This window comes from Drosophila persimilis, unplaced genomic scaffold (genome assembly GCF_003286085.1).
Source record: "Drosophila persimilis strain 14011-0111.01,24,50 unplaced genomic scaffold, DperRS2 tig00000191-arrow-pilon, whole genome shotgun sequence".
Taxonomy (NCBI): Eukaryota; Metazoa; Arthropoda; class Insecta; order Diptera; family Drosophilidae; genus Drosophila; species Drosophila persimilis.
Genome location: NW_020825298.1, coordinates 6,618,567 through 6,641,681, shown reverse-complemented (window position 1 = coordinate 6,641,681; position 23,115 = coordinate 6,618,567). Strand labels below are relative to the sequence as shown.

Genomic DNA, 23,115 nt, shown 5'->3' with positions numbered 1-23,115 from the left:
CGATCTGGAACAGACGCCATGGTCCCATGCCACCCACCATCTCCACGCCCGAAGTCAATTTCATGGCCAAGTTTGTGGCCAACAAGAAGGCCGGGGTCGTCAGGGTCGCTGAGATCTTTGACTCATTTGCTTGGGGCAGAGAGCTCAAGAAAAGAGGCTTTCAATCTTCGCTCAAGTTGCCTGCCGGCTTTCGAAGGTACATCCCGAAACCGAAGGTCATCGCACCCATGCTGGAGCCAGAGCTGGAATATCTGCAGATGCTGTTGGATGAATATTGTCCTTTACCATGTGTAAGCCCTATCTCAGAGGCCCCTCAAATGCCTGAAGCAGATACAGGAAACCCAGAGATCCCAGAAGCAGTCGCCGGAAACCAAGAAGTACCAGCAGCTGTCCCAGAGATCCCAGCAGCAGATCCACAAGAGCCGCCCGGATATCTGTTTAGTCGTATCCCAACGTCTGAGGAACTCAGTCAGATGGAAAAGGACTTTGAGGCGGGTCTGCTGGATCCAAACACTTGGCCCTTCAACTGCAGAATGCCCTGTCCCACATCCCCTTGCCCAAAATGGCGCTATGATAATCCACCCACACCACCACCCACACCGAGGCCATCGAAAAGGTCCAGACTGGAGCCATGCGCACATGAAAATGCTCTGGCTGTCGACTTTCTCTTCCAAGAGGAGCAAAAACGAGCCATGAAACCGAGCCAGAGTGAGAGTCAGAGTCCTTTGATACATCGGATCATCCCTAAGGTATCCCGTGGCTTGCATTCGATAAAACTTCTTAAGTCGCTCAGATTCAAAAGCCAGAAAATTAACGACACTACGGAGATCGACGAGATCCTTAATATGTTCACTCCAACGGAAAATCCTCGTCCTGTGAATGACACTTTGCAGCTCACACCGCCCGCTGACCAGGATCCAGAAATTTCAGAAGATATGGAATACCGCATCGCGGCGCCCGATATGGACGTGCCGCTTGAAGTGGAACAAGACATTTCCCTGCAGGATTACATGCCTGGGAAATCGACATCACTGGCCCTGCTAAATGACATTCCAAGAACATCCATTGCCCTGCAGGATGAGATCCCACAAAAATCGCAGCCATTGATTTCAGGCCTATGCATAGAAGTGGCTATGCCTGAGGACCTTCCGCACCTACAGCAAGAAGTGTCAGTTCCGGTTCCAGTTCCCAATAAGGAGTACTTGCACGTGGCAGAGGAGCGGGAACCCATATGCATTGGCAATGTGCAGCCCAAGCCACAGGATAAGGCCGAGTGCCAACAATGGATCCTTCAGACTAGCCAAATCCTTACCTCCCAGTACAAGTCCCTTCTCTGGAAAGACCGAAAACCTGTTGATATTGATTTCGAGGATGAAATCGAAAAGGATCAGCAGAATCAGCGCCTGCCTGGCATCGGTCATCCATCGACCTTGCAAGAAAACGCCTGGCAACGGAGCTACCGCTCGATGCTGGACGTTTTCGAGGATATTTGTGAGGAGACCGCATGCGAGTATCGCGACCCGCAGGCCAAAAGATTGCGCAGCAAATGGGTCCAGAGATTTGGTAAGAGCTCGCGTCCAAATCTGTGCCGCAAGCTGGACACAAAACTGCCGACAGTCCGCTCCCGGCCGTTGCTCAAAGTGAAGATAATGGCCAAAAAAAATATCAAGAATTTGGAAACGCTGACCCTGCGGATCGAGTTGAAGTATTCGAAAACGTTCTGTACGTTGCACTTGAACCAGCCGATCCATCTCAAGTCGGCGGCCAAGAAGCTCTCAAGAGTCGAGTACGACAATGCCATAAATGTCCTGCAAAAGTTCGAGAACCACAACCGAAACTCGGAGCACAGTCGGATATCGTGGCTCTGGCCGAATGGCACTGTGACCATCATAAACGGCTGTCGCGACGACAAGAAAGATCTGATAGAAGTCCAGAATAAACTCCTCTCTCCCCTACTGCATGTCTCCCACTTCAAGGCGGAGCCAGCCCACAATCTGCTGTACCTGCGCATGCGTTCCAGCGCTCATTTTGGCTTTCAAATCAAACTGAAGCTGTTCGCCGAATGTTTTGTGCTGTCCGCCCAGACGAGTCGCGATAATGTCGGATCGGAGTACGTGTATTATGTGAGCAGCGATTTACCGGGCGTGGTGGCACAGTTGCATGACCATGGGAGGGTCTATGTGTATGCCATGTCCATTGAGGAGGCGGACAAAATGTTGCTAAAGCTATATATCCTGATCCACAATCAAAGCAGGCATCTGGTAAAGATAGAGCCCCATTGAACTCTCGTCCTTAACCTTTTTCTATTCCTTGGAGTGTCAGAATGGTTTAAAGTCTGATGCATTTTGCAATAAAATGCGTTATTAAATGCTTTTGAATATTCACATATAGCTTCAGCATTAAGTTCTATTAAAAATTCTTTTTAAAGTAAAGAAAGCCGAGCTGTATAGGCTCAGCAGAGCACAGTGCTCTGCAGTTACTCGAGCCATTACGGGACACTGGCAGATTGGCACTCATGCCTCTAGACTGTCAATCCCTCATAACGACTTCTGCAGGAGTTGTCGCGACGGGGAAGAGGAGGAATCGGTCCCCCACTTCTTCTGCCACTGCCCGGCCCTTGGAAATCGTCGTCTTCGTTTTCTCGGGGCTGCTTTCCTCACAGACATTTCGGACCTGGTCGAAATCAAACCGGGGACCTTGTCCAGATTCATCCAAGCCTCCGGATGGGACTGCCCTTAATTTGCAACAGCCTGTTTCTCCACGGTTTTTAGGCACTGGGAAGGGGCACACGCCCATGCGGCACCACAACGGACCTTCTACAGGTCCAAGTGAGCTTGGGAGGGTTTCATCACTCCCCCAGGCTACCGCCTGAACCTAACCTAACCTAAAGTAAAGAAAATTTGGTTTTCGGCGAGTACATACTTGGGCACACTACGGGTTTCACTTTCGCAAAGGTCAGACAGGTAAATGTGCACATACATTGTGTATTTTGAAAATTATTAAGCATTAATCGGAAAAGTAAATAAAATGCTAAGTCTAGTGGCCTACGACCATACTGTCAGAGTAGTTTTCTTCTGCTGGGCACAATACTTGTACTTCAGTACGTTCTGACTTTACTTTAAGTATAGACTCAGGTCTGATTCGAAACAATAAAAGAAAATTTTTAAAAAATTGTGAGAAATTTGCAAATTTGGGATGGCAGCTGTAAGTATAAGCTTCAACGGGGAGCCGGCCGTCCTGCTGAAGCTCGGTAATGTCTACCGCATTGGGCGCAAGAAGTCATATGAGTTCTGTGTTGACGATGAAGTAAGTACAGCCAAATTTATAGCTCTACCCCAAAGATGCAAACGTTTCGTTGTTTTAAACTTGTGTGCCCCAGTCCATGGAGCTGTTTCATGCTGTGGCAACAGTCTATCTAGCTGGCGTCCTTCGCGTGAATGCTCTGCAGGGAAAAGTATTCGTGAATGGCTTGGAGAAAATCAACGCGGACATCAGCCAAAAGGATGCCATCGATGGAAAGGTGAAGTTGCGCTTCGGTAATGTGGAGGCCGAAGTGCAAGTGATGGAACCTATTCAGCACCATGATAGCAGCGGAATCGACGAATCCGGCATGGACACATCCGTAGACACAACAATTGACAGCGACTTCGTCTCTGAAATGCAACTCAATTATTTCGATGAGAATGAATTAGACGACTTTGATTTATCTATGATTTTAGATGTTGGAGATGTACTGGGTATGTAGAACCTATTCATATATGTATTGTCATTTAGATTTATCCACTTAGATATCGGTGCAACCGACATGGAAAGCAACGATTTAACGCAGTTTATGGACCACATGGAAACGCCAACAGCAACTCACCTCGAAGAGGAGGACGATAATCAGAATTTCATTGCCACTCAGTTGTTTCCAATTGAACCCAACTCTTCTGAACAGCCCAGTTCTAGTAAGAGCCCTGAGGATTTCATAGCCACTCAGCCATTTCCTTCACCGAATCAAAAGTGGTTGTACACTGCTGAATGTACTGCAGATCTCAGCAACAATGAAGGCAATCCAGATATGACAGCCACGCAGGGATTACCCCCGAGGAGCAAGCAAGCAAAGAACACTCAAGAAAATGAAGAGAACATTGCAGTTGAAAATAATGATACAGAACCCAAAGCTTCCCCTTCCAAAGACGCAGAAGGTGAGATAAGAAGATCTTTGCACAATTAAGATCAGAAAAATTTGATTCATTCCCTATTTAATAACAGCTCTGGATACCCTTATCATGGAGATGCTGAATGAAATGGCTAAAGGCCCTCCACAACCGCCCGATGATCCAAACAAGCCCCAAATTAAGTTCGTTGAACCTTGCATTATTATGGACGAATACCATAATGCTAAGGTTTCCCGAATAGAATCCGTCTTTCCACACAGCAACAAATCCTGGCGTTTACCGAAATTACCCGAAGTCTTGCGTAGCCGCAAATCCGGATCGCTGTCACCTCCAAGTACTACAAGAGGAACATATCCACGACGCTTTTCAGACGAGTCCCCCAGAGTCCAGCCAGCCGGACATAGAAAGAAGATCGTCCGTTTTGCTTGCAATTCGCTTACTGCAAAAGAGGCTAAAGGGTCAGCTGACAAGGAGAGAACCCCGGAATTGCTGGTCAAGGAATCGTCGGTTAGTTACAAGGCGTCGACTAGTGCAGAGCTCGATTCTGCGTCGCAATCCAAAGTCAAGAAGAGAATCGAACTCGAAACAGAGGATCAGTACGTTCCAAATGAACCACGCGGGCAATTAACATACTCAAAAACAATCGAAAAGGATCCGAAAGATGCAACTGAAAAAGAAATCGCTGTAGGGAAGGAAAAGACTACTAGTGCTGTGGGAAAACAAAGGGTGGCAGGATCTAGGAAGCGTAAAATATCAACGGAGGATAAGCCAAAGGTAAAACCTAAAGGTAGTAAAAGTGAGACACCATCTACCATAGGGATGAAGACAAGAAGTAAGGCGGCACAGGAGAAAGCTAAAGCAGAACAACAATCCAAACCTACTGTTCGCAAATGTTGTGTCAGGATCAAAAGATCTAATAAACTAATAAGCTAATAAACTCGAGATCTGTCACTGGAGAGGCCACTGATCGTCCAACTACAAGTGCTGCAGCACAAAAGGAAAGCCGTTAAGAAGGGGAACATCAAGTAGAAGAGGAATGAACATCATAATTAAGGCAACATGCCTTAAACAACAAAACAATAAAAATGATTACGTCACGACTAAGCCTCATTGCCACGCTTATTTCTTTGGTTAAATTCTTAAAAAAGTCTTATAATAGGCACGGTATTCGAAAGCAACGCGCCAAATCAAAACTCAAGACTTCACTAGTTGTACTCTTCTAACACACGGCACCAAGTTCGAAAATTCGACATAAATTTTTAGTGTATCGATATAAAAGTGCGATAGATTGTATCGAGCCCGAATTGTATCGGACATTTGAAAGCCACGGGCTTGCCTCCCCATTTTACAGTTTCATCGGGCCCGCGGACAAGTAAACAACGAAGTAATGTGGAGTCTAACTTCAGAAAAGTAGTTCCGTTGATATCGACAAACAAATCCCATATTGATATTACCTATCAAACAGCCCACTTTTTAAATTCTCGCCGAGGCAGGTTGATTGGCGCGCTTGTTTCCCATTTGTTGTGCTGTTCGTCTTTCGTCGTCAGTCGTCTGTCGTCTGTGCCGTGTCGTGCTTTTCGCCAGCGCTAAAACCGAAACCAGCTGGCAAATACACATACATATATATATTTATATATGTATATATTTATTTATTAGCTCGCGGGTTCTGCAATATCGCCGCCAAAGAGGTCTCCCGCGCCGAGCCAACATCATCGTTATTATAAATGTTTATTCCGGACAGCGACGCGAAATTTGCGGCATTTTAGTGTGTTAAATCAGATGTCAATCCATAACTGATCCATTCCAATTGGTAGTGCTGGATCGAGCCAAAAATATTCTTTATTAATTGAGTGTTGTCACAGCAAAACTTAAACGACGGAATCAGCAGAACCAGAAACAGAAACGAAGTCCCATAAAACATAAAACGAAAAAATATATATATTTTTTATAATTAAAATTCAGAACGAGACGCGAAACACAAGGCAACACACGAGGCGAGAGAAAAGAGAGTGAGAGAAGGGAGAAGGGAGAGAGACGAACCATCAAGCAAAACAAAAGCAGAAGTGAACGCTGATTCTTACCCCGAAATATTCAATTTTCTTGATCTTCTTCTGCGAGCAACCATCCCATCTGACTCTTACTGTATATTTACCTGAGTCTGTGCCCTTGCAGCCGGCAGGCAATTGGTAACGTAACTCGCTCTCCCGCTCTCACCGGGCAAAAGAAAACAAAACAAGGAAAAGGAAAAGGAAAAGGAAGAGTAAGAAGTAGAAGGAGAAGCAAATATGGCAATGCAACGAGAAGTGGGCGTACAGGACTTTGTCCTACTGGATCATGTGTCCATGGAGAAGTTCATGGACAACTTGCGTAAGCGGTAAGTCAGCAAACCCATATTTATTCCACTTATATTCCACTCCTCGCCCTCCCCGCTTCCACTTGGTTTGTTCTCTTGGTCTAGTTCAAGGCTTCTGTTTTGCTCCATTGCCACTGCCACTGCCACTGCCACTGCCACTGGCGGGGGCACGGGCGGGCTCCCAACCGGTTGCGGTTCTTGGCTTTTCCAACTCGATTAAACTTGATTTCTTTTATCGGCTTTTCAATTAAACTCTGCCGGCTGCCGGCTCTGTCTGACCCCGTGCCTGGCTTGGGCTCAGGCTTGTGGCCCAATGTGTCGGCTTGGTTCTACTTGAGAGCGCGCTCAATGGACCCATTTGCATGCTCATTTAGAGTGTTTAACTTTACTCTTTTTTTGTGAGTGAGTGACTGGAGTGTTGACGGAATGACTTTCGTTTTTTGCACATTCATTAGCGGGCCATTTATACAATTTAAGAGGGAAATGGAAATGGTGGAAGATACTTGGTAGATGAGGAACATCTTGGAAGGGGAATCATTTCATTTCGATATAAATAAAAGAGCACTTCCTTATACTATCTAAATTCAATTTAAATTTTTCCTGTTTTCGGGCTTACTCACGCTGTCAAGGTGGTAACGAAACGATATAATATGCATAGTAGATGTCAAATGATTGAAATCGCATTCCGTGAGCATCTATAAAGATTTTATAGTACAAAAATTCAAGCAAAATCAAGTTATGCTTAAGAAACACACACCGAAACTCATCCAATACTCTTTTCGAAACAATCGCACCAGAATGGAAGTAACTACGGATCTAAGTGCAACCAAAGTTCACTTCGTTGTCTGACAATCTATAAAATTACAACAAATCAAACAAATGAAACAATAAACTACAAATAGATTCAATAAAATTGTAATCCAATAAACTATGCACATAGAAACAAACACGTTTTATAGATACATGTGTATCTGCTACCCACCAATCCCTACCCCAGCCCCATCCCACCTGCGGCCTGCCATTCCGAGTGTCAATATTTGTGTGGCCAGCACTGTGGTTGGTTCCAGTTAGTATGTTTTGGTAGTTACTGTCAGTGCAGGGCCCATTATGTGTAGTTCCTTTACCTCCACAGCCCACACACAGCAGTACACACAGCAGCACACGGACCAGTATGTCATTTCATGCGGCGTGTGTCAACAACTTGTTGCATGTGCTTCCTTTGAAAAGTATCTGTCTGTCGGTGTGTGTGTGTGTGTGTGTGGGGTGTCGCTTCGCGTCTCCCCGGACTGCCACGGGTCGTTGCATTGCATGCCTCGCTAAGTTTCATGTAAAAACGATCACTATCGTGGAAGTTCTCGCTACATTGTCGAGTCCACATATTTATCTTTCTGATTAGCAATGGGTCTACAAAATTGTGGAAATATTTATGTTGTTTCGCTTTGACTTCTACATTAACTCATATGATAATGAGTTCTTCATCACTCCATTACGAATGGCTGGGCTTCCATCCGAAATCCCAGTATTTGGGCAGTGATTCATCCATCGTACTATAGAGTATACATATATATTTAATTACTAAGCACACACTCAGACGACGATATATCACAATTACGAATCGCCGAAATTGATAAGCCAAAAAAGCCAAATGCTCGCCTTGAGTGGAGGAGCTGTCAGATGGAATCGGCATAGAAAAAGGAAATTAATTGCATAGGCAGCTGTGGCAGCACTGACTGTTATTGAATGAAACGATGAGTGGATGATATTGAATCACTGAGATCATTCCCAAATGATTGATGGATGGATGGATGGCTCACTGGAACTGTTTCGATTGCACAACCGAAATGAAAACTATAATTAACAGCAGATTACTCTCCGAAAGATGTTAACCCAATTATGTGGATCATAAGACCGCTTATCGAAGCATCGCAAACAACAACAGAAATTGTTTTGCTCGAAATTGGATTAATTGCATAATCACGATTTTCTTCTCTCATAACATGGTATCATAATCGAAAGACATAACACAACACGCATCAATTTGCTGTGCATTAATAAATATTTATCAGGAAACCCGGAAGAAGTGATACAATGCGATACCCGTGCAACAGAGTCTGAAGTCGAGGAAAACCCCAACCAAATTGAGGGTCAAAAACGAGCCAAAAGCTCCATAAAGAAAATCGAAACAAGTAATTGAAAAAATAGCGAAAATCTGAAGAAAATGCAATTAAATTCAGTAAAACAAAACTCACTTTCATTCCGTTGGCCGAATGGGAAATAACTGCATTTTATTTGGTTTACTTTTGGATGAAGATACTCTTTGCGAGAGCAGAGGGTGTTATAGACTTGTGCAAACGTTTGGTATCCACAGAAGAGAGCATCAGGATCTATGAACTAATGAACTAGGCGAATCAACCTAGGCCTCAGCCAAAAATTGATCCACTTCAATGCTCTTCGAACTGCATAGAGTATTCAAACTTCGACTCGTCGAATTGTTTTTCTTTCGTGCATTTTTTTCTTGGATTTTCTGTAGTAGTTTGTTGGCAATGACATCATGTGTTGGCTTGGGGACTTGGCACAGAGACGGACTCTTCTCTTTTCTGCTTTATTTCTTTTGGCACCCCAAAAACATCCCCGATAGCAGCATATTTTATTTTCAAAATAAAAAATATTTTTATTAAAAGGCTCTCGCTTTTGCTTTGGATCGTAGCTCTGGCTCTGAGTCACTCGCTCTCTGTGTATCTTGCAGATACTCTCGAGTCGCGGAGTCAACAAATAACAGAAAAAGGCAGGAAAAAAATGCCATGGCGTAGCCAAAAATACAAACCGGTTGATGGCGTCAGTTTGGCCAAGACTCACCCACAAAAAAGCAACAAAGAATGTGTGCTGTGAAGAAAACTTGTTTGAGTTACCCGAAAACCTAAGAAAAGGCTTCCTCTTTTCCGAACTGAGGGGATTGTTTGATCTGGCCAAGTTCATAGCCGAGTTCGGAGTCGCGGCCCAAGGAGTTCTTTTATGACTGCCATTCAGTCAAGTGTCCTCCTCACGGGAGGCCCCAAAAGAGTCCCATAAAATCCCTGATTGATTGCCCTTTGACCCCTCAGCTGCTCTCATTCGTAAGTACACTCAAGTACTAGTACCTCGGCTGATAAGTTTAGTTTTCATTGTCTGGTTTTGTTTTGTTTACGCATTTATTTGGCCTATATTCTCCGTCTATGGACCTGTAGATCATTTTCGGGGCTTCTGTTTACGGCTTGTGCTCGCTCATGGATTTCCCATGAACTGCCGTTGAACTGGGAAAAAGAAAAACATTTATTACGGCTATGAATCTATGATATTATTTCGGGGTTTTATTAAATGATCTGCATGACAACGAGGAAAATGCTATTTACGAGGTGATCAGTGTACATTTTTAACGAGCCAAAAATACAAATATGTGGGCAGGGCAGGCAGATCTCTTAGGAACACTCAATTAAAGGGGGGTTCCTGAACTTTATACATCCCGATGACGATAATGCATTGACTTGAGAAAAGGTTCGGGTTCGTTCCTCTCTAGATCTTTTAGTTTATAAATTTACCAGAGATTTCTGGTCTTTTAACTTGTTGACAACGAAAGAGTTAGGTCCATAAAAAGCACTCCTGAAATATATTTATTTCCACCCACAAATCAATTCTAGTTCTCCATCCTCAGTTCTTGTGATCTTCAAGTGCTTCTGCACCCAGAGCCCTCCACTATTTACACACTTCATAGATTGTCTGGCCATTGTCTTATCAAGTGAGGAAACATGTACATCTACAGATAGAGATAGAGATACAGATACAGATTCAGGCCAGGCATCGAATGAATCATTAAAGTGACGTCCCCGTCCCCGACTCTCAATGCAAACAGCAAACTGCATTTCAATTTCATTTTGAATGCTTTTTTCGTCGCGCCTCCTATATGTTTCCAATTATTTTATTTTATTCTACTTAATTTTTGGACTTGTCAAGGCTTCGATTTTAGTATTCCCCAGACGACAATAAAAGTGCACTGAAAACAAAAATCTTGTGTTGTTTGAGTGCCAATCGGAGAGGGGTTTTGTGGGCAAACAGAAACTCCGAGACCCCAAAGAAATAAAACACTAATTTATGAGTCTTTTATGGCGCTCAAATGTTGGTGTCACTCTACTGGAATAAAGTGTTCAAAAGGCAGCTCTTGAGAGCTCTCTAGCAGAGCTTGGGCGAATCTTATCGCTCAGCCAGAATTGATAGTATTTATCAGAGAAGAAAAAATCCCAATTTGTTTTTATAATACTCCTATGTGGGTACATATGGTGGTACACCTTGGTGTGGCATAGCATTCCTTAGAGGCACCGTTTAGTATATTTATTTATTTATTTGTTAGCCGATAAGATTGCATACATATTAGTACTCGTACTCGTACTCGTACTCTGTTCGAAGCGCCAGAAATAGTCGCAGAAAATGAAACCTTGGCTGGTCTCTTGGCTATTATTGACTGGCCCACGTTCGGGATTGGACATGGGCAGTGTGGTGCTTATCGCCAAGGTGATAAGCGGCCAGCTTTCGGTTATGCAATTGCTGGTAACTTGAAGACCTTCTAGGGGATTATGTTTCCCCCTCGAAACACACACACACAGTCAATACCCCAAAATTGGATATAAAAAATGTTTATTTGTTCACTTTTTGATGGGAATTTATTATAAATTCCATTTCTACGTAAAGGTAAACAATTGGCACTGCTTATTTGTACTGGCAGTATTATAGTTTTTCTTGGAGCAGAAAGCCATTCAATACTTCAAGACGGCTTTTCCGATTTCCGATTGCAATCAGCGATTCCCTCGATTCTCTCGATTCTCTGTTTATTTGTACAGCAGTGGAAGTGAAATCAAAGTGGGGGAAACTTCAACGGCATTGTCTTTGCAGTTGAAGGCAGTTCAAAGGGAATGGAGTGGAGTGGAGTGCATTGTAGTGGAGTCTTTCATCTGACTCGCGGTAAACATTTCTAGAATCTAGATCCCCCCCCCCTCCCCGCACGTTGCCGCCGCCTAGCCCCCTGTCGGACTGCACTGATAAGCGGCTATCAAACGAGTCAATTGCTGGTGTGATAAGCAGTTCTGATACCGAAACGGAAATCAAATCATTTACATAACGGCACCGACCGGCACCGGCTCGATTTGATTGCCACGTAGATCTCTGTTCCGTAATGTGCGAATCGTTAATGGGAGAGAAAAACCGCAAAAACTGTAGATCTGGGCAGGGAAAGCAGAGGAAAAGCAGAGGCGGAGACTGTGGCAGACACACACGGAACGACCTGAGAACCCGTCTAGACGACGCCTCTCTATCGCTCTGTTTGTTTATCCAGAGCCCAGGCAATGTTTGTCATTCGCATTGCAATAACTTTTACTGGGATCAGTCGGAGGATGGAGGATGGAGGATAGAAGATGGAGAGGAGCGACCCTTACAGAAGCATCTGCATTTCGTTTACACAATTCTTTATCAAGTTCTAGCGCCCATGGCCCGACTCCTCTGCCTAGACCCCGTCCGCCCGTCCGTTCGTCCGCCCGTCCGTCCGTCCGTCCGTCCGTTCCGCTCCTGTTAATTGATTTGCGTCTGCGTTTTCCTTTCGGGTGTAAATTGAAGTTAATTTGAAAGCATCGCAAGCTGCAATTGTGCATTGCGCAAATTGAGGAGAAAAACACAAACGAAGAGCCAGAAGCCAGAAGCCAGAACATGACGTATATGAAAATGGAAAGTCTTGCGGGAAAATCTCTGTTGAAAATTCTATTCCCGCCTTTGTTCTCCCTGAGATGCTACGCAGATGTACAGATGTGTCTTCCGTCCTCTGACGGATGCGATGGCTAGAAGCCTGAGATAGAACAGCTTTCTGGCCCAGGTCTGTTTCCCATAAATGCGATTATTGGCAGCCGATCAAGAAATTAGCGTGGGGTTTTGACCTATCCACACATGGATGAACTTTCTTTCCGTCTACTTAATTTTTGTATATTTTTTCCCCCCTTTAAAGCTTTCTGTTAGAGTAGGACACAATTTCTGTACATACATGGTACATTCTATCAAATGGGATATAAAAGTGTGATGAGAAATGTTTATTTACCAAAAATATTCATCAAGATGGTTCCCAGCTGTTTACCCTTCATTATTTTCTAAATAGAACTTACACTCTCCCACCACGAATCTCTTAGCTTACTCAGAGAACACCCCCATAGCAATGGATGCTACCTACCTTTAGTATTCTCCAATATCCAATCACCTTCCTATCAAACATTCATATACTCCAATCGAGGTCTCTTGCATTTCCTTCTGCCATCAAAATCATCAATAAATCGCTCAAATTCAATTAGATAGGAGAACAGAAGACCACCCCTAAATAAAAGCGAAATAAAAACATTGACCCACTAATGGCCAAGTTTGTTGACCAAACCCATGACGTCAGCCCAAAAGCAGAAAACTTTTCCCAACGAATGCGAAAAGTGCAATGTGAACTTATCGATTTTCAACGGTATGTGGCCTTCTGGGATTTCTGGCCTGGTCCGTAGCTAGTATTTCTTTGGCAGATCAGAACTCGATGATTCACAGCTGGAGGAGTACTATAGAAAATGCGTTGCAAATATTTAATGACAACATGCAAAATGCATTTGAGAAAACCGTACGACTAATAGACTAGAGACGGGGCTGAGTCACTCACTCGCCTTAAACGTGTTAGTACTGGGTATTCGAAGCCAACAAATTGTTCATTGATAAATGTAAATAATTCAAGCAATATTGAAGGTCTCCCAACATCAGGAAAGATGACTCACAAATCGCAAATAATACTGGATACGCGTAATAGTGTGAAAAGAGGGTGTGAACACACAGAGGGGGGAAATAAAGACATATTGGAATAACAAATTGTTGCTGAATGTGTTACATTTTGTTGTGGAGTAGCTGGGAATTCTGTTGATTCCGTTGTTTGTGTGTATTTTCGCGGTCTTTTATCTTGGTTACGTCATTTGTTGGCCAAAGAATGAACGACCGCCTCGACTGAAAGCCCAGCGACAATCGTTATAATGAATAAACACCCAGTCAAGTCGGGTTTTCAAGTTTATGAAGTGCGTGGAAGAATGAAAATATGCGAAGGGACGGGAATCATAAAACAATGTACGAGTATTTTATGTATGATTATGTTTGGGCTCAAAGCAGCAGCAGCAGCAGGGGGGGAAAGCCCCAAGAAGAACAGAAATAATTTATATATATTATGTATATGAATATTTCTGGAAAGCAAGTTCTGCCATATGGATAAAACGAAAGAGCTAAGCCGATTAAAAGCAGCATTAAAGGAGCATTGCTATGAGGCTCGCGTTTTGGAGGAACTTATGCCATGACTCAGACTTTATCCCCCTTAAGGGGGGCTCTATGTAGCTGTAATTCCATATACTGAACAGCTCTAAATGGAAGCAATTTATATATATTTAATTCCAGAATCAATGTAGTTTTTGTTATAAAGATCCATCTCAAATAAGCATACGATAAAAGTGCTTCTTAGCCGGTATTATGACAAACGATTACTGTGCTCAGATTGTAAATTATACAAATTTATTTGAATGTTGATGAACTAAGGGATGCTTAAACGTTGCTTATGGTGAGACCTTATAATGAAGGCCTTGGCAGGACCCCTATCTTATGAGCATACGAAAGTCCGCTGCCGCTACCTAACACTTTCCTTCAATCATTCCTTAAGGAATTTCAAAACCTTCTCCAGCGCTCAACTACCTGTACAATGATCTCATTAAATCTCTCAATGTTTCAAACCAACCTGGTCAACAGTGACTGTACAGAGTCCAGCTCGAAATAATTTCTAATGCCTCATTGGGCTGGGGCCCGCCTACACAGAAGGCAAGTGGAAAGTCATGCAGGCCACCTAAAAATTTTTGACTGTATGTCAATCATGTGCCACGTGGGCGTTCCTCACACCCACACCCACACATTGCCCCATCACTCCCCCATCACACACACACACACACACACACACACCTGACAGACAAGGTGTCAATGTGAGACAGAACATACTTGTACTCGCCACCAAAAGAGTCAATGGGAAATCATAGAAATCACACACGACTGCGAATGGAGAGTATTTTTTGTAAGCTAAGAGGCTTGCTGCTTGCCCTTTTCCCTGCTGAGACCTGAGACCTGAGACCCACTCGTATATAATGCTGGCGTTGATGATGATGATGAGGGTGACCCCCTTGGGGTGTTCTTAAAAGTTAACAAGCGCACTAAACGCTTTCTCGGACCTGCTGCCTGGAGTTCACTAGTTCAGCGCTATTATTATCGGTATCCCGCCCGCAGGGCATTTTGCCGTTTGTCGCCTGTCACATTTCTGACCCAAATGTTCGTGGCGAGGTGGCTAGAGTAACAGAAAGAGCAGCCGACAGACAGCAGACAGACAGACAGACACAGATATAGAAAACGAAACAGAAAGCTGAAAAGCCAGCCCCCGTCTATAAATAAACAGTGAAAACTTAAGTAAAAACATGTGTTGCCCGACTTCTGGGCCCATCCAGCGGGCCAAACACATCCGAAAAGCAAACGCAAAAGCAAAAACAAAAACAGAAACAAAAACATAAATACAAACAAATGCGCCGCGTATTAAGTGTGTATTGTCTTAATAATTTTTCTAGTTTTCTTTTGGGCTAACAAAACTGTTGGCTGTTTTGCTGGCTTGGTTTTGTTTTTTTTTTATCAATTTCTCCGTGTCTTTGTCTGCTTCTTTTTGTGGGCTTGGTGGAGCGGGGCGGGGCTTTGTGGTTTTGTAATACCTGTTGCACAGACCACCGGTTATGCGGCTCTTCTGGGGTAATCGCCATAGAGAAACCATTATTTTTGGGCCAGTATTAGCCAAGACCCCACTGGGCAAATGCCTTGCCTCGGGGTGTAGTTTTGGCACACAATTTGCATCTAACTGCAGGGCTCCAGGGGTTTCCTTATTGCTAATTACATGTTTTACTGAGGCAACATTTTCACTGATTGAATAATGGTACTGTGTTGCCCCTGTCTTGGTTCACATTTAAGCAATATCTAATCTATGCTAAGTTACTTCTTTTCTGTCCCACTTTTGATTATCAGCTTTTTTATCAGCTGTGAATTCTTCGACTTCAATGGAAATATTTGCTTTGCGTGGTTTGAACAGGCTCTCCTTCAAGATTAATGTTTAAGTTCATTTGAAAGTTGCCTATCTTCCGTACAATTCGACGTGTTTTGATAAGATTACAATAGTTATTGATCTGTAGGACTGAGTACTACATTTTCCCTAGACTTCAGCACTATCTTTACAGTGTTTTCTGATAATTGGTTGGATTATGTAGTAAGATTGTAGTACTTGTGAGTTAGTAACTATATGAATATGAGGGCACTATCTTAGTTCAATTGGTTTGCTTAGCTTTGATCAGGATTTCCGAAAAACCTTTTTAAAAGATAAGGTTAGTTTCTGAATATAAAGTGCCTGAGTAGATTGAATTCAGTTTTATACAGCTAACAATGACTTTTCCACAGCTCATTAAGATTTCATTCGAATTTCTCTTGGTTTATTCCCATTCCTATAGATTTGAAAGTCCTTTGAATACTGCCTCGATTGCCTTTAGGAAATTTCTATACATTACTATTTCTTTATTCCTTGTATTTTGCGGCTTGTATTGGTTTTCCATGACAATACTATTCTAAAAACAGAACTAGTGCATTCCGAAACATTTCGACAGATCGAACGGGCACTCTATGCCCATTCTCCAAACTCACCCATCCAACCCCATCCCCCCAAATTGACCCACTTAGCGAGCATTCAGTTCATCATCTGATCAACACAACAGAGCTGTAGACTCAATCTTTTGGCGCCTTACAAACTGCATACAAAATAAATGCACCCACACCCACCCACACAGCCGTGCGCCCATTTCAGTCAATCAAAAGGCGAAAAGAAATGATCAAAATTTGATCCACATCCACATCATCGACTGCAATCAATTTGATTATACGGCGCACCCCATGAGATTACCGGAGAGCCCCAAATCTCCACGGCTGTTGGGAGAACCGTATTCGAATCGGAATCCACAGGCGCCAACCACGGGTGGCAGCTCCCACATCCACAGACCAGCCATTTTTTTAAGCTAATACCAAGTCCATTTCATAAATGAAATGTATTTCCAAACATTGCATTAACTAATGAGCAACCTATCGATCTCTCTGTCTCTCTTCAGATTCCAGGTTGGCTCCATCTACACATACATCGGGGAGGTGTGCGTCTCGATGAATCCCTACAGACAGATGAACATCTACGGGCCGGAGACCATTCGCAAGTACAAGGGCCGCGAGCTGTTCGAGAATGCTCCCCATGTGTTCGCCATCGCGGACGCCGCCTACAGGGTGCTCAAGCAGCGCCACCAGGACACCTGCATACTGATCTCCGGCGAGTCGGGTGCCGGCAAGACGGAGGCCTCGAAGATCATCATGAAGTACATAGCGGCGGTGACCAATACCCAGGGACAGAATGAAATCGAAAGGTGAGTAAGCAACTGAGAGATCCAACAAGGAATACTCTATTGGAGATCACCACAAAATAGATGAGTTGAGAGAGAACACCATTTGATCTTACCGTAAAGAGGTATTATATCTAAAATACTCGTATTTTCATACTCAAGAAGTAGTTCATTAATTCCCAAGGAGAGTTTTCAAAGAGTACACCATAAATTGTAGCAGTCTTTCAATTTACTCCACTCGAACCTCAGACTTGCTGTGAGAATGTGCCCTCAGAGGCATCACAATACTGCGAACTAGAGACAGTGGGAACCCATGGACGTAGACCTACCCGTACCCCAGCCCAGCCCGATATCTGAATACAAACTTAAAAGGAACACTATCTCTATTTCTCCATTGTATTGCATGCAAATTGCAAGTGGAATTTTCATTGGGGAGTGCATGAAGGCCGGGCAATTTCTAATTAGGCAAAGCCCGGGCGGTATTGGCAACATTCCCCAGATAAACAGCACACACACGTGACCGAAGAGAGTCATCGCGTGACCCGGGACCCGGGACCCTCCGATGACATCATTGACAGACTTAAGCTTAAGTTACCGAATTAATTGCACCACTAATTGCCCGAACCAGTCAACCACTCTGTCTGAGCGACTTTTATCACTTGGGTGTTGTTTAAGGTGCTCCATAAAGCCCAAAGACAAAAGACCACCGCAACGGGCCAGCCAAGCCCAACATAATAGTAATAACCAACGAAATTGCCAATTTTTAGTGGCACAAGTGAAATTTAAAACGACATTTAGAGGGGATTAGGGCGAGTGCCATTACTAAATTACAACTCGGGCGGGACTGGGAACGAAAGAATCGTTTTAAGAGGCATTTAAAAGAGCATTCTCCTACGATTTAATGGCGCTTTTAATGATTCCATGCCATTTTTTAATATGCTCCTTCCACATTCCCCATTCCGTTGCAGGGTCAAGAACGTGCTCATCCAGAGCAATTCGATATTGGAGACCTTCGGCAATGCGAAGACGAACCGCAACGACAACTCGAGTCGATTTGGCAAATACATGGACATTGAGTTCGACTACAAGGCGGATCCGGTGGGTGGCATCATCACCAACTACCTGCTGGAGAAGTCGCGTGTGGTGCAGCAACAGCCCGGCGAGCGGAACTTCCACAGTTTCTATCAGGTGAGTAGTATCCACACTCCACACTCCACACTCTACCTCTCCCTCCCGAGAGGAGAGCTGGTGGTCAGAGCGATGTGGGTGGGCAATATTTACTCAAGTGAGTCAGCGTGACGCGTGCCGCCTGCCGCAAGGTGACGAAAGGCAGGGCGATGGGGCGTCAATTGCTGTGCACGGGGTGGGTGCTGTCAGGTTGTTGGAACATTGTATTCTATTCTCCTCGGATGGGTAGGCAGTTGATGTGTGCTAGGGTGTGTTAGACATTTATGGACATTTAACTTGAATGCGAAAGCAATTTGAGACAGCTTTATGGACAATCCATACCATTCTCTAGCCCACATATATACATTCTCTATTTTTCAAACTCATTTCCGTTTGATGAGTAAGTTGTGATACAGACACTGAAACTGATATCACAATTATAAAAAAAACAGAACATTTTGTCATATATATTTCGGGGTAATTTCGCCCTTGATAAGCCCCCATGGCCATGAAAAAATATATACATGTGTATCAAACTTGTGGAATGCCCGCTGAAGTAAATTTTGAGCACTGTTCTATGCGAAAAACATATTCCTCGACTAATTATCTCTCTTACGAACAAGATTAAAGAGCAGACTATTAATTCAATTACACATACTGACAGCTGGTAATTTAGTTCAATTGCCCAACTGTCCCTGGTCTTTGGCTTGGCATACGCGGATTGATGATATCATCGAAATGATAACATAGCCATACCCCCAGACTTATCCACAAAGCAAGAAAAACAGACGCACCTCCAATAAACGGATTTACGAGTATAATGCACTCCCATTGTTCAGATCCATTAATTCTGTAGAGGTGTTGATTGATAGAGCTATGCGATTGCCAGTATCCAGCTAGATTATTTAATTGCAAATTGATCAATTGCTCAATTAACACCACAATCAAGTGCTAATTCTTAATCAATCTGAGTCAACAAAGTAAATACTGTAGGAAATGTAGCACTTAGTCTGCATCGATCATAAACTGTGTGTGTTTTCGGCTGGAGATATTTATGACTGAAGAGCTAAAGATAGTTCCTGGAGTTTCCCAGTTATTCGTGAGACACTGAGATAGCAACGAGTAACGAGTGCCAAAGTTATGTTGAAGTGAGTCAAGTTTTGTACAGTACTATCTGAGCACAGATATTCTTTGGGATACCGCAACATATAAATTGGTAAACGGAAATTTAATAATGGATAGCACGTCTACTAATTGTCTGCTGTGCTAAATACTTGCGATATAGATATGGTCACAGGCATGGAACTGAATAATTTGTGCTCTACGTATAGTGGACTGGCTGAACTAATGCCCCCAATTTGGTTTGGTTTCCATTACAGCTTTTGCGTGGAGCCAACGACAATGAGCTGCGTCAATACGAGCTGCAGAAGGAGACGGGCAAATATCACTATTTGAACCAAGGCAGCATGGATATACTGACGGAGAAGTCCGACTACAAGGGCACCTGCAATGCCTTCAAGACCCTGGGCTTCTCAGCGGATGAGGTGCACACCATTTGGCGCACAGTGGCCGCAGTTCTTCACTTGGGAAATGTGGAGTTCCAAAGTGAGTTCAAAGAGAGTTGTAGTTGGATGAATTTGCATTGACTTCTCGGTACTTCCACAGCCATTGAGGATGAGCTGGTGATCAGCAACAAGCAGCATCTGCAGTCCACGGCCAAGCTGCTCCAGGTCACCGAATCGGAGCTGTCGACTGCGTTGACCAAGCGCGTCATTGCCGCCGGTGGCAATGTCATGCAGAAGGATCACAATGCCACACAGGCAGAGTACGGAAAGGATGCTTTGGCCAAGGCCATCTATGATCGCCTCTTCACCTGGATCATTTCGCGCATCAATCGGGCGATTCTCTTCCGCGGCAGCAAGACCCAGGCGCGGCACAACTCTGTCATTGGCGTCCTGGATATCTATGGCTTTGAGATCTTCGACTCGAACAGTTTCGAGCAGTTCTGCATTAACTACTGCAACGAGAAGCTGCAGCAGCTGTTCATTGGTGAGTGTGGAAAGCTTTCTATCCTTGATTCATGCTGATTAAGCCATGTATTCTCTTTCAGAACTGGTGCTGAAGCAGGAGCAGGAGGAGTACCAGCGCGAGGGCATCGAGTGGACAAACATTGACTACTTCAACAACAAGGTACGCTCGAGAAACCTCAAAGAAACCCTTAAACTAAAGAGATATCCATTACTTTTCAGATCATTTGCGATCTGGTCGAGCAACCGCACAAGGGCATTATCGCCATCATGGACGAGGCCTGTCTGAGCGTGGGCAATGTGACCGACGACACCCTGCTGGGGGCCATGGACAAGAACCTGAGCAAGCATCCGCACTACACCAGCCGACAGCTGAAGCCCACGGACAAGGAGCTGAAGCATCGCGAGGACTTCCGCATCACCCATTACGCGGGTGATGTGATCTACAACATCAATGGATTCATCGAAAAGAACAAGGACACACTGTACCAGGACTTCAAGCGTCTGCTGCACAACTCCAAGGACTCGAACCTCAGCGAGATGTGGCCCGAGGGAGCGCAGGACATCAAGAAGACCACAAAGCGACCCCTCACCGCGGGAACACTCTTCCAGCGATCCATGGCCGATCTGGTGGTTACATTGCTAAAGAAGGAACCCTTCTATGTCCGCTGCGTCAAGCCCAATGACATTAAGAGCTCGACAGTTTTCGACGAGGAGCGAATCCAGCATCAAGTGCGCTACTTGGGTCTCCTCGAGAACGTTCGCGTGCGTCGCGCCGGCTTTGTGCATCGCCAGCGCTACGATAAGTTCCTGCTGCGCTATAAGATGATCTCCCAGTACACGTGGCCCAATTTCAGGGCCGGTAGCGACCGTGATGGCGTTCGAGTTCTGATCGAGGAGAAGGGTTTCGCCCAGGACGTCAAATACGGCCACACCAAGATCTTCATACGCTCGCCCAAGACGCTCTTTGCCCTGGAACAGCAGAGGAACGATATGATACCGCACATTGTGACGCTGCTGCAGAAGCAGGTGCGTGGCTGGATTGCCCGGCGGAACTACAAGAAGATGAAGGCAGCCATGGCCATAATGAGGGCCTACAAGACCTACAAGCTGCGCAGCTACGTCCAGGAGCTGGCCAATCGCTTCCGCAACGCCAAGCAGATGCGGGACTATGGCAAGAGCGTTCAATGGCCCCATCCGCCGTTAGCCGGCCGCAAGGCGGAATCAAAACTGCATCGTATCTTCGATTTTTGGCGTGCTTACATGATCCTACGCAAGTATCCCCGCAGTGAATGGCCCCAGCTGCGGCTGCAGATCGTCGCCGCCACCGCCTTGGCGGGCAGACGACCCTACTGGGGCCAGCAACGGAGATGGCTGGGCGACTATCTGTCCAACTCGCAGGACAACAGCGGCTACGATTCGTACACCACCAATGTGCGCAACATGAAGAACCACGGCGGAGGCGACTCCTTCCGCCAGGTGCTCTTCTCCGGCTTTGTGAAGAAGTTCAACCGACACAACAAGCAGGCGGACCGTGCCTTCATCGTCACGGACTCCAACATTTGCAAGCTGGATGGCATTAAAAAGAAGTTCCGTGATCTCCAACGCTCCATCGCTATCCGTGAAGTGAGTATTGGGCATCCAAAGTCTATCGTTATCCAATTTTAACTTCTGAACTTTTGTCTAAACAGTTGACGTCGATCAGTGTTACGCCTGGACGGGACCAGCTCATTGTCTTCCACTCACCAAAGAACAACGATTTGGTCTTTTCCCTCCAGGGCGAGACTTCAACTCTGAAGGAAGACCGTATTGGTGAGCTGGTGGGCATAGTTTGCAAGAAGTATCATGAGTATGTATTCCATCACAGAGTGCCCATCATCCATATCTAAATGTGTAAATTTCTTACAGCTTAACTGGCACGGAACTCCGCGTGAATGTCAGCAGTAATATTGCCTGCCGCCTGGGCGACAAGCCACGCAACATTGTAGTCGAGGGAGTGGCCCATGTGGAGAACCCAAATTTCCGTCATTCCGCTGGCAGTATCATCTTCGAGGTTCCCTCATCGTACTGCGTCTGAATGGAAAGCGAGAGAGATGACTCCATCCTTATTGTACATTTGCAACACACCTAATCTTAATCTACTTAAAGCCTCCTCCTAAAGACCTTTTCCACTAACCCTCATCACTCTGTGTATAACTTGTGCCTTCTGCTAACCCCCAATTGTAGTTGTAAAAACGTTTTCTAGTTAGTCATTCGTCGTGTATCCGTCGTGTATCCGTCTTTGTTTTGAAGATGCATGTAATTTTGTATATTTTTCTATTACGTATGTTTTAAGGAGATATTTATTTACCACAATCAATGTGAGAGATCGGTCGACCTGCCTGTTGAGCTGGCAGACAACAAATTAAAAGTATTAAAAGTACTTTACGCATTTTTTTTAAAAGATGATCAGGCACTCTACAAAAAAAAGAAACTATATAATGATAAAATTAATAAATAAATGAATATGTATTCAACGAATTCAATAAGTTTGTACTTAATACGAAATCCACAAAAAACAATGTGTGCCATTACAATACGAGTATAATAAAAATAAATCAAATCTGTATACCTTGTACTGAAAACGCTCTCATGTAGCCTGCTGGACCTATTGAATAATTTCTAGATTCGAAAGTGAGGCGTGGGTAAGAGAAAAGCATACAAATTGTTTAAAGTTTCAAAACTATACATTGTAACCTACTCACAGTTCCATGCGGACTACACAAATACCAAGTCCGAGCTAGATCTTTCGCCGGAGATGACTCCGGTCCCTGCTTGTCGTCCAAGCTTCGAGAAAGAGGAACAAGAATTGCGGTCACTCGATCCTCGCTTTCCAGTCAAGC

General features: G+C 44.5%; 3 protein-coding genes across 3 annotated transcripts; all 3 read left to right on the top strand.

The window, feature by feature from the left end:
* The first annotated feature begins 225 nt into the window (after positions 1 to 225).
* Positions 226 to 2,305, top strand: LOC6588937. The gene has a single exon (XM_026988725.1). It carries the CDS (start codon positions 228 to 230, stop codon positions 2,280 to 2,282), a length of 2,055 nt encoding a protein of 684 aa, XP_026844526.1. The 5' UTR covers positions 226 to 227; the 3' UTR covers positions 2,283 to 2,305.
* An 890-nt stretch (positions 2,306 to 3,195) lies between these two features.
* Positions 3,196 to 5,263, top strand: LOC6588938. The gene is made up of 4 exons (XM_026988246.1): positions 3,196 to 3,306; positions 3,380 to 3,737; positions 3,789 to 4,190; positions 4,258 to 5,263. The coding sequence occupies exons 1-4, from the start codon at positions 3,196 to 3,198 to the stop codon at positions 5,094 to 5,096; spliced, it is 1,710 nt and encodes a 569-aa protein (XP_026844047.1). The 3' UTR covers positions 5,097 to 5,263.
* A 320-nt stretch (positions 5,264 to 5,583) lies between these two features.
* On the top strand, positions 5,584 to 22,655 carry LOC6589505 (myosin-IA). Its single transcript, XM_002015065.2, has 9 exons — positions 5,584 to 6,537; positions 16,761 to 17,063; positions 18,008 to 18,227; positions 19,586 to 19,811; positions 19,872 to 20,255; positions 20,317 to 20,396; positions 20,456 to 21,859; positions 21,925 to 22,082; positions 22,142 to 22,655. Exons 1-9 carry the CDS (start codon positions 6,449 to 6,451, stop codon positions 22,308 to 22,310), a joined length of 3,033 nt encoding a protein of 1,010 aa, XP_002015101.1. The 5' UTR covers positions 5,584 to 6,448; the 3' UTR covers positions 22,311 to 22,655.
* The last annotated feature ends 460 nt before the right edge of the window (positions 22,656 to 23,115 follow it).

What these genes read in the sequence shown, in the direction of transcription:
- LOC6588937 (XM_026988725.1), top strand. Translation starts at nt 228, where the DNA reads ATGCTGGAGCCAGAGCTGGAATATCTGCAGATGCTGTTGGATGAATAT.
- LOC6588938 (XM_026988246.1), top strand. Translation starts at nt 3,196, where the DNA reads ATGGCAGCTGTAAGTATAAGCTTCAACGGGGAGCCGGCCGTCCTGCTG. An exon ending in AGTTCTGTGTTGACGATGAA is followed by an intron (nt 3,307 to 3,379) that starts GTAAGTACAGCC and finishes TGTGTGCCCCAG; the next exon opens with TCCATGGAGCTGTTTCATGC. An exon ending in CCCTTCCAAAGACGCAGAAG is followed by an intron (nt 4,191 to 4,257) that starts GTGAGATAAGAA and finishes ATTTAATAACAG; the next exon opens with CTCTGGATACCCTTATCATG.
- LOC6589505 (XM_002015065.2), top strand. Translation starts at nt 6,449, where the DNA reads ATGGCAATGCAACGAGAAGTGGGCGTACAGGACTTTGTCCTACTGGAT. An exon ending in ACTTCCACAGTTTCTATCAG is followed by an intron (nt 18,228 to 19,585) that starts GTGAGTAGTATC and finishes TTTCCATTACAG; the next exon opens with CTTTTGCGTGGAGCCAACGA. An exon ending in GCTGCAGCAGCTGTTCATTG is followed by an intron (nt 20,256 to 20,316) that starts GTGAGTGTGGAA and finishes ATTCTCTTTCAG; the next exon opens with AACTGGTGCTGAAGCAGGAG.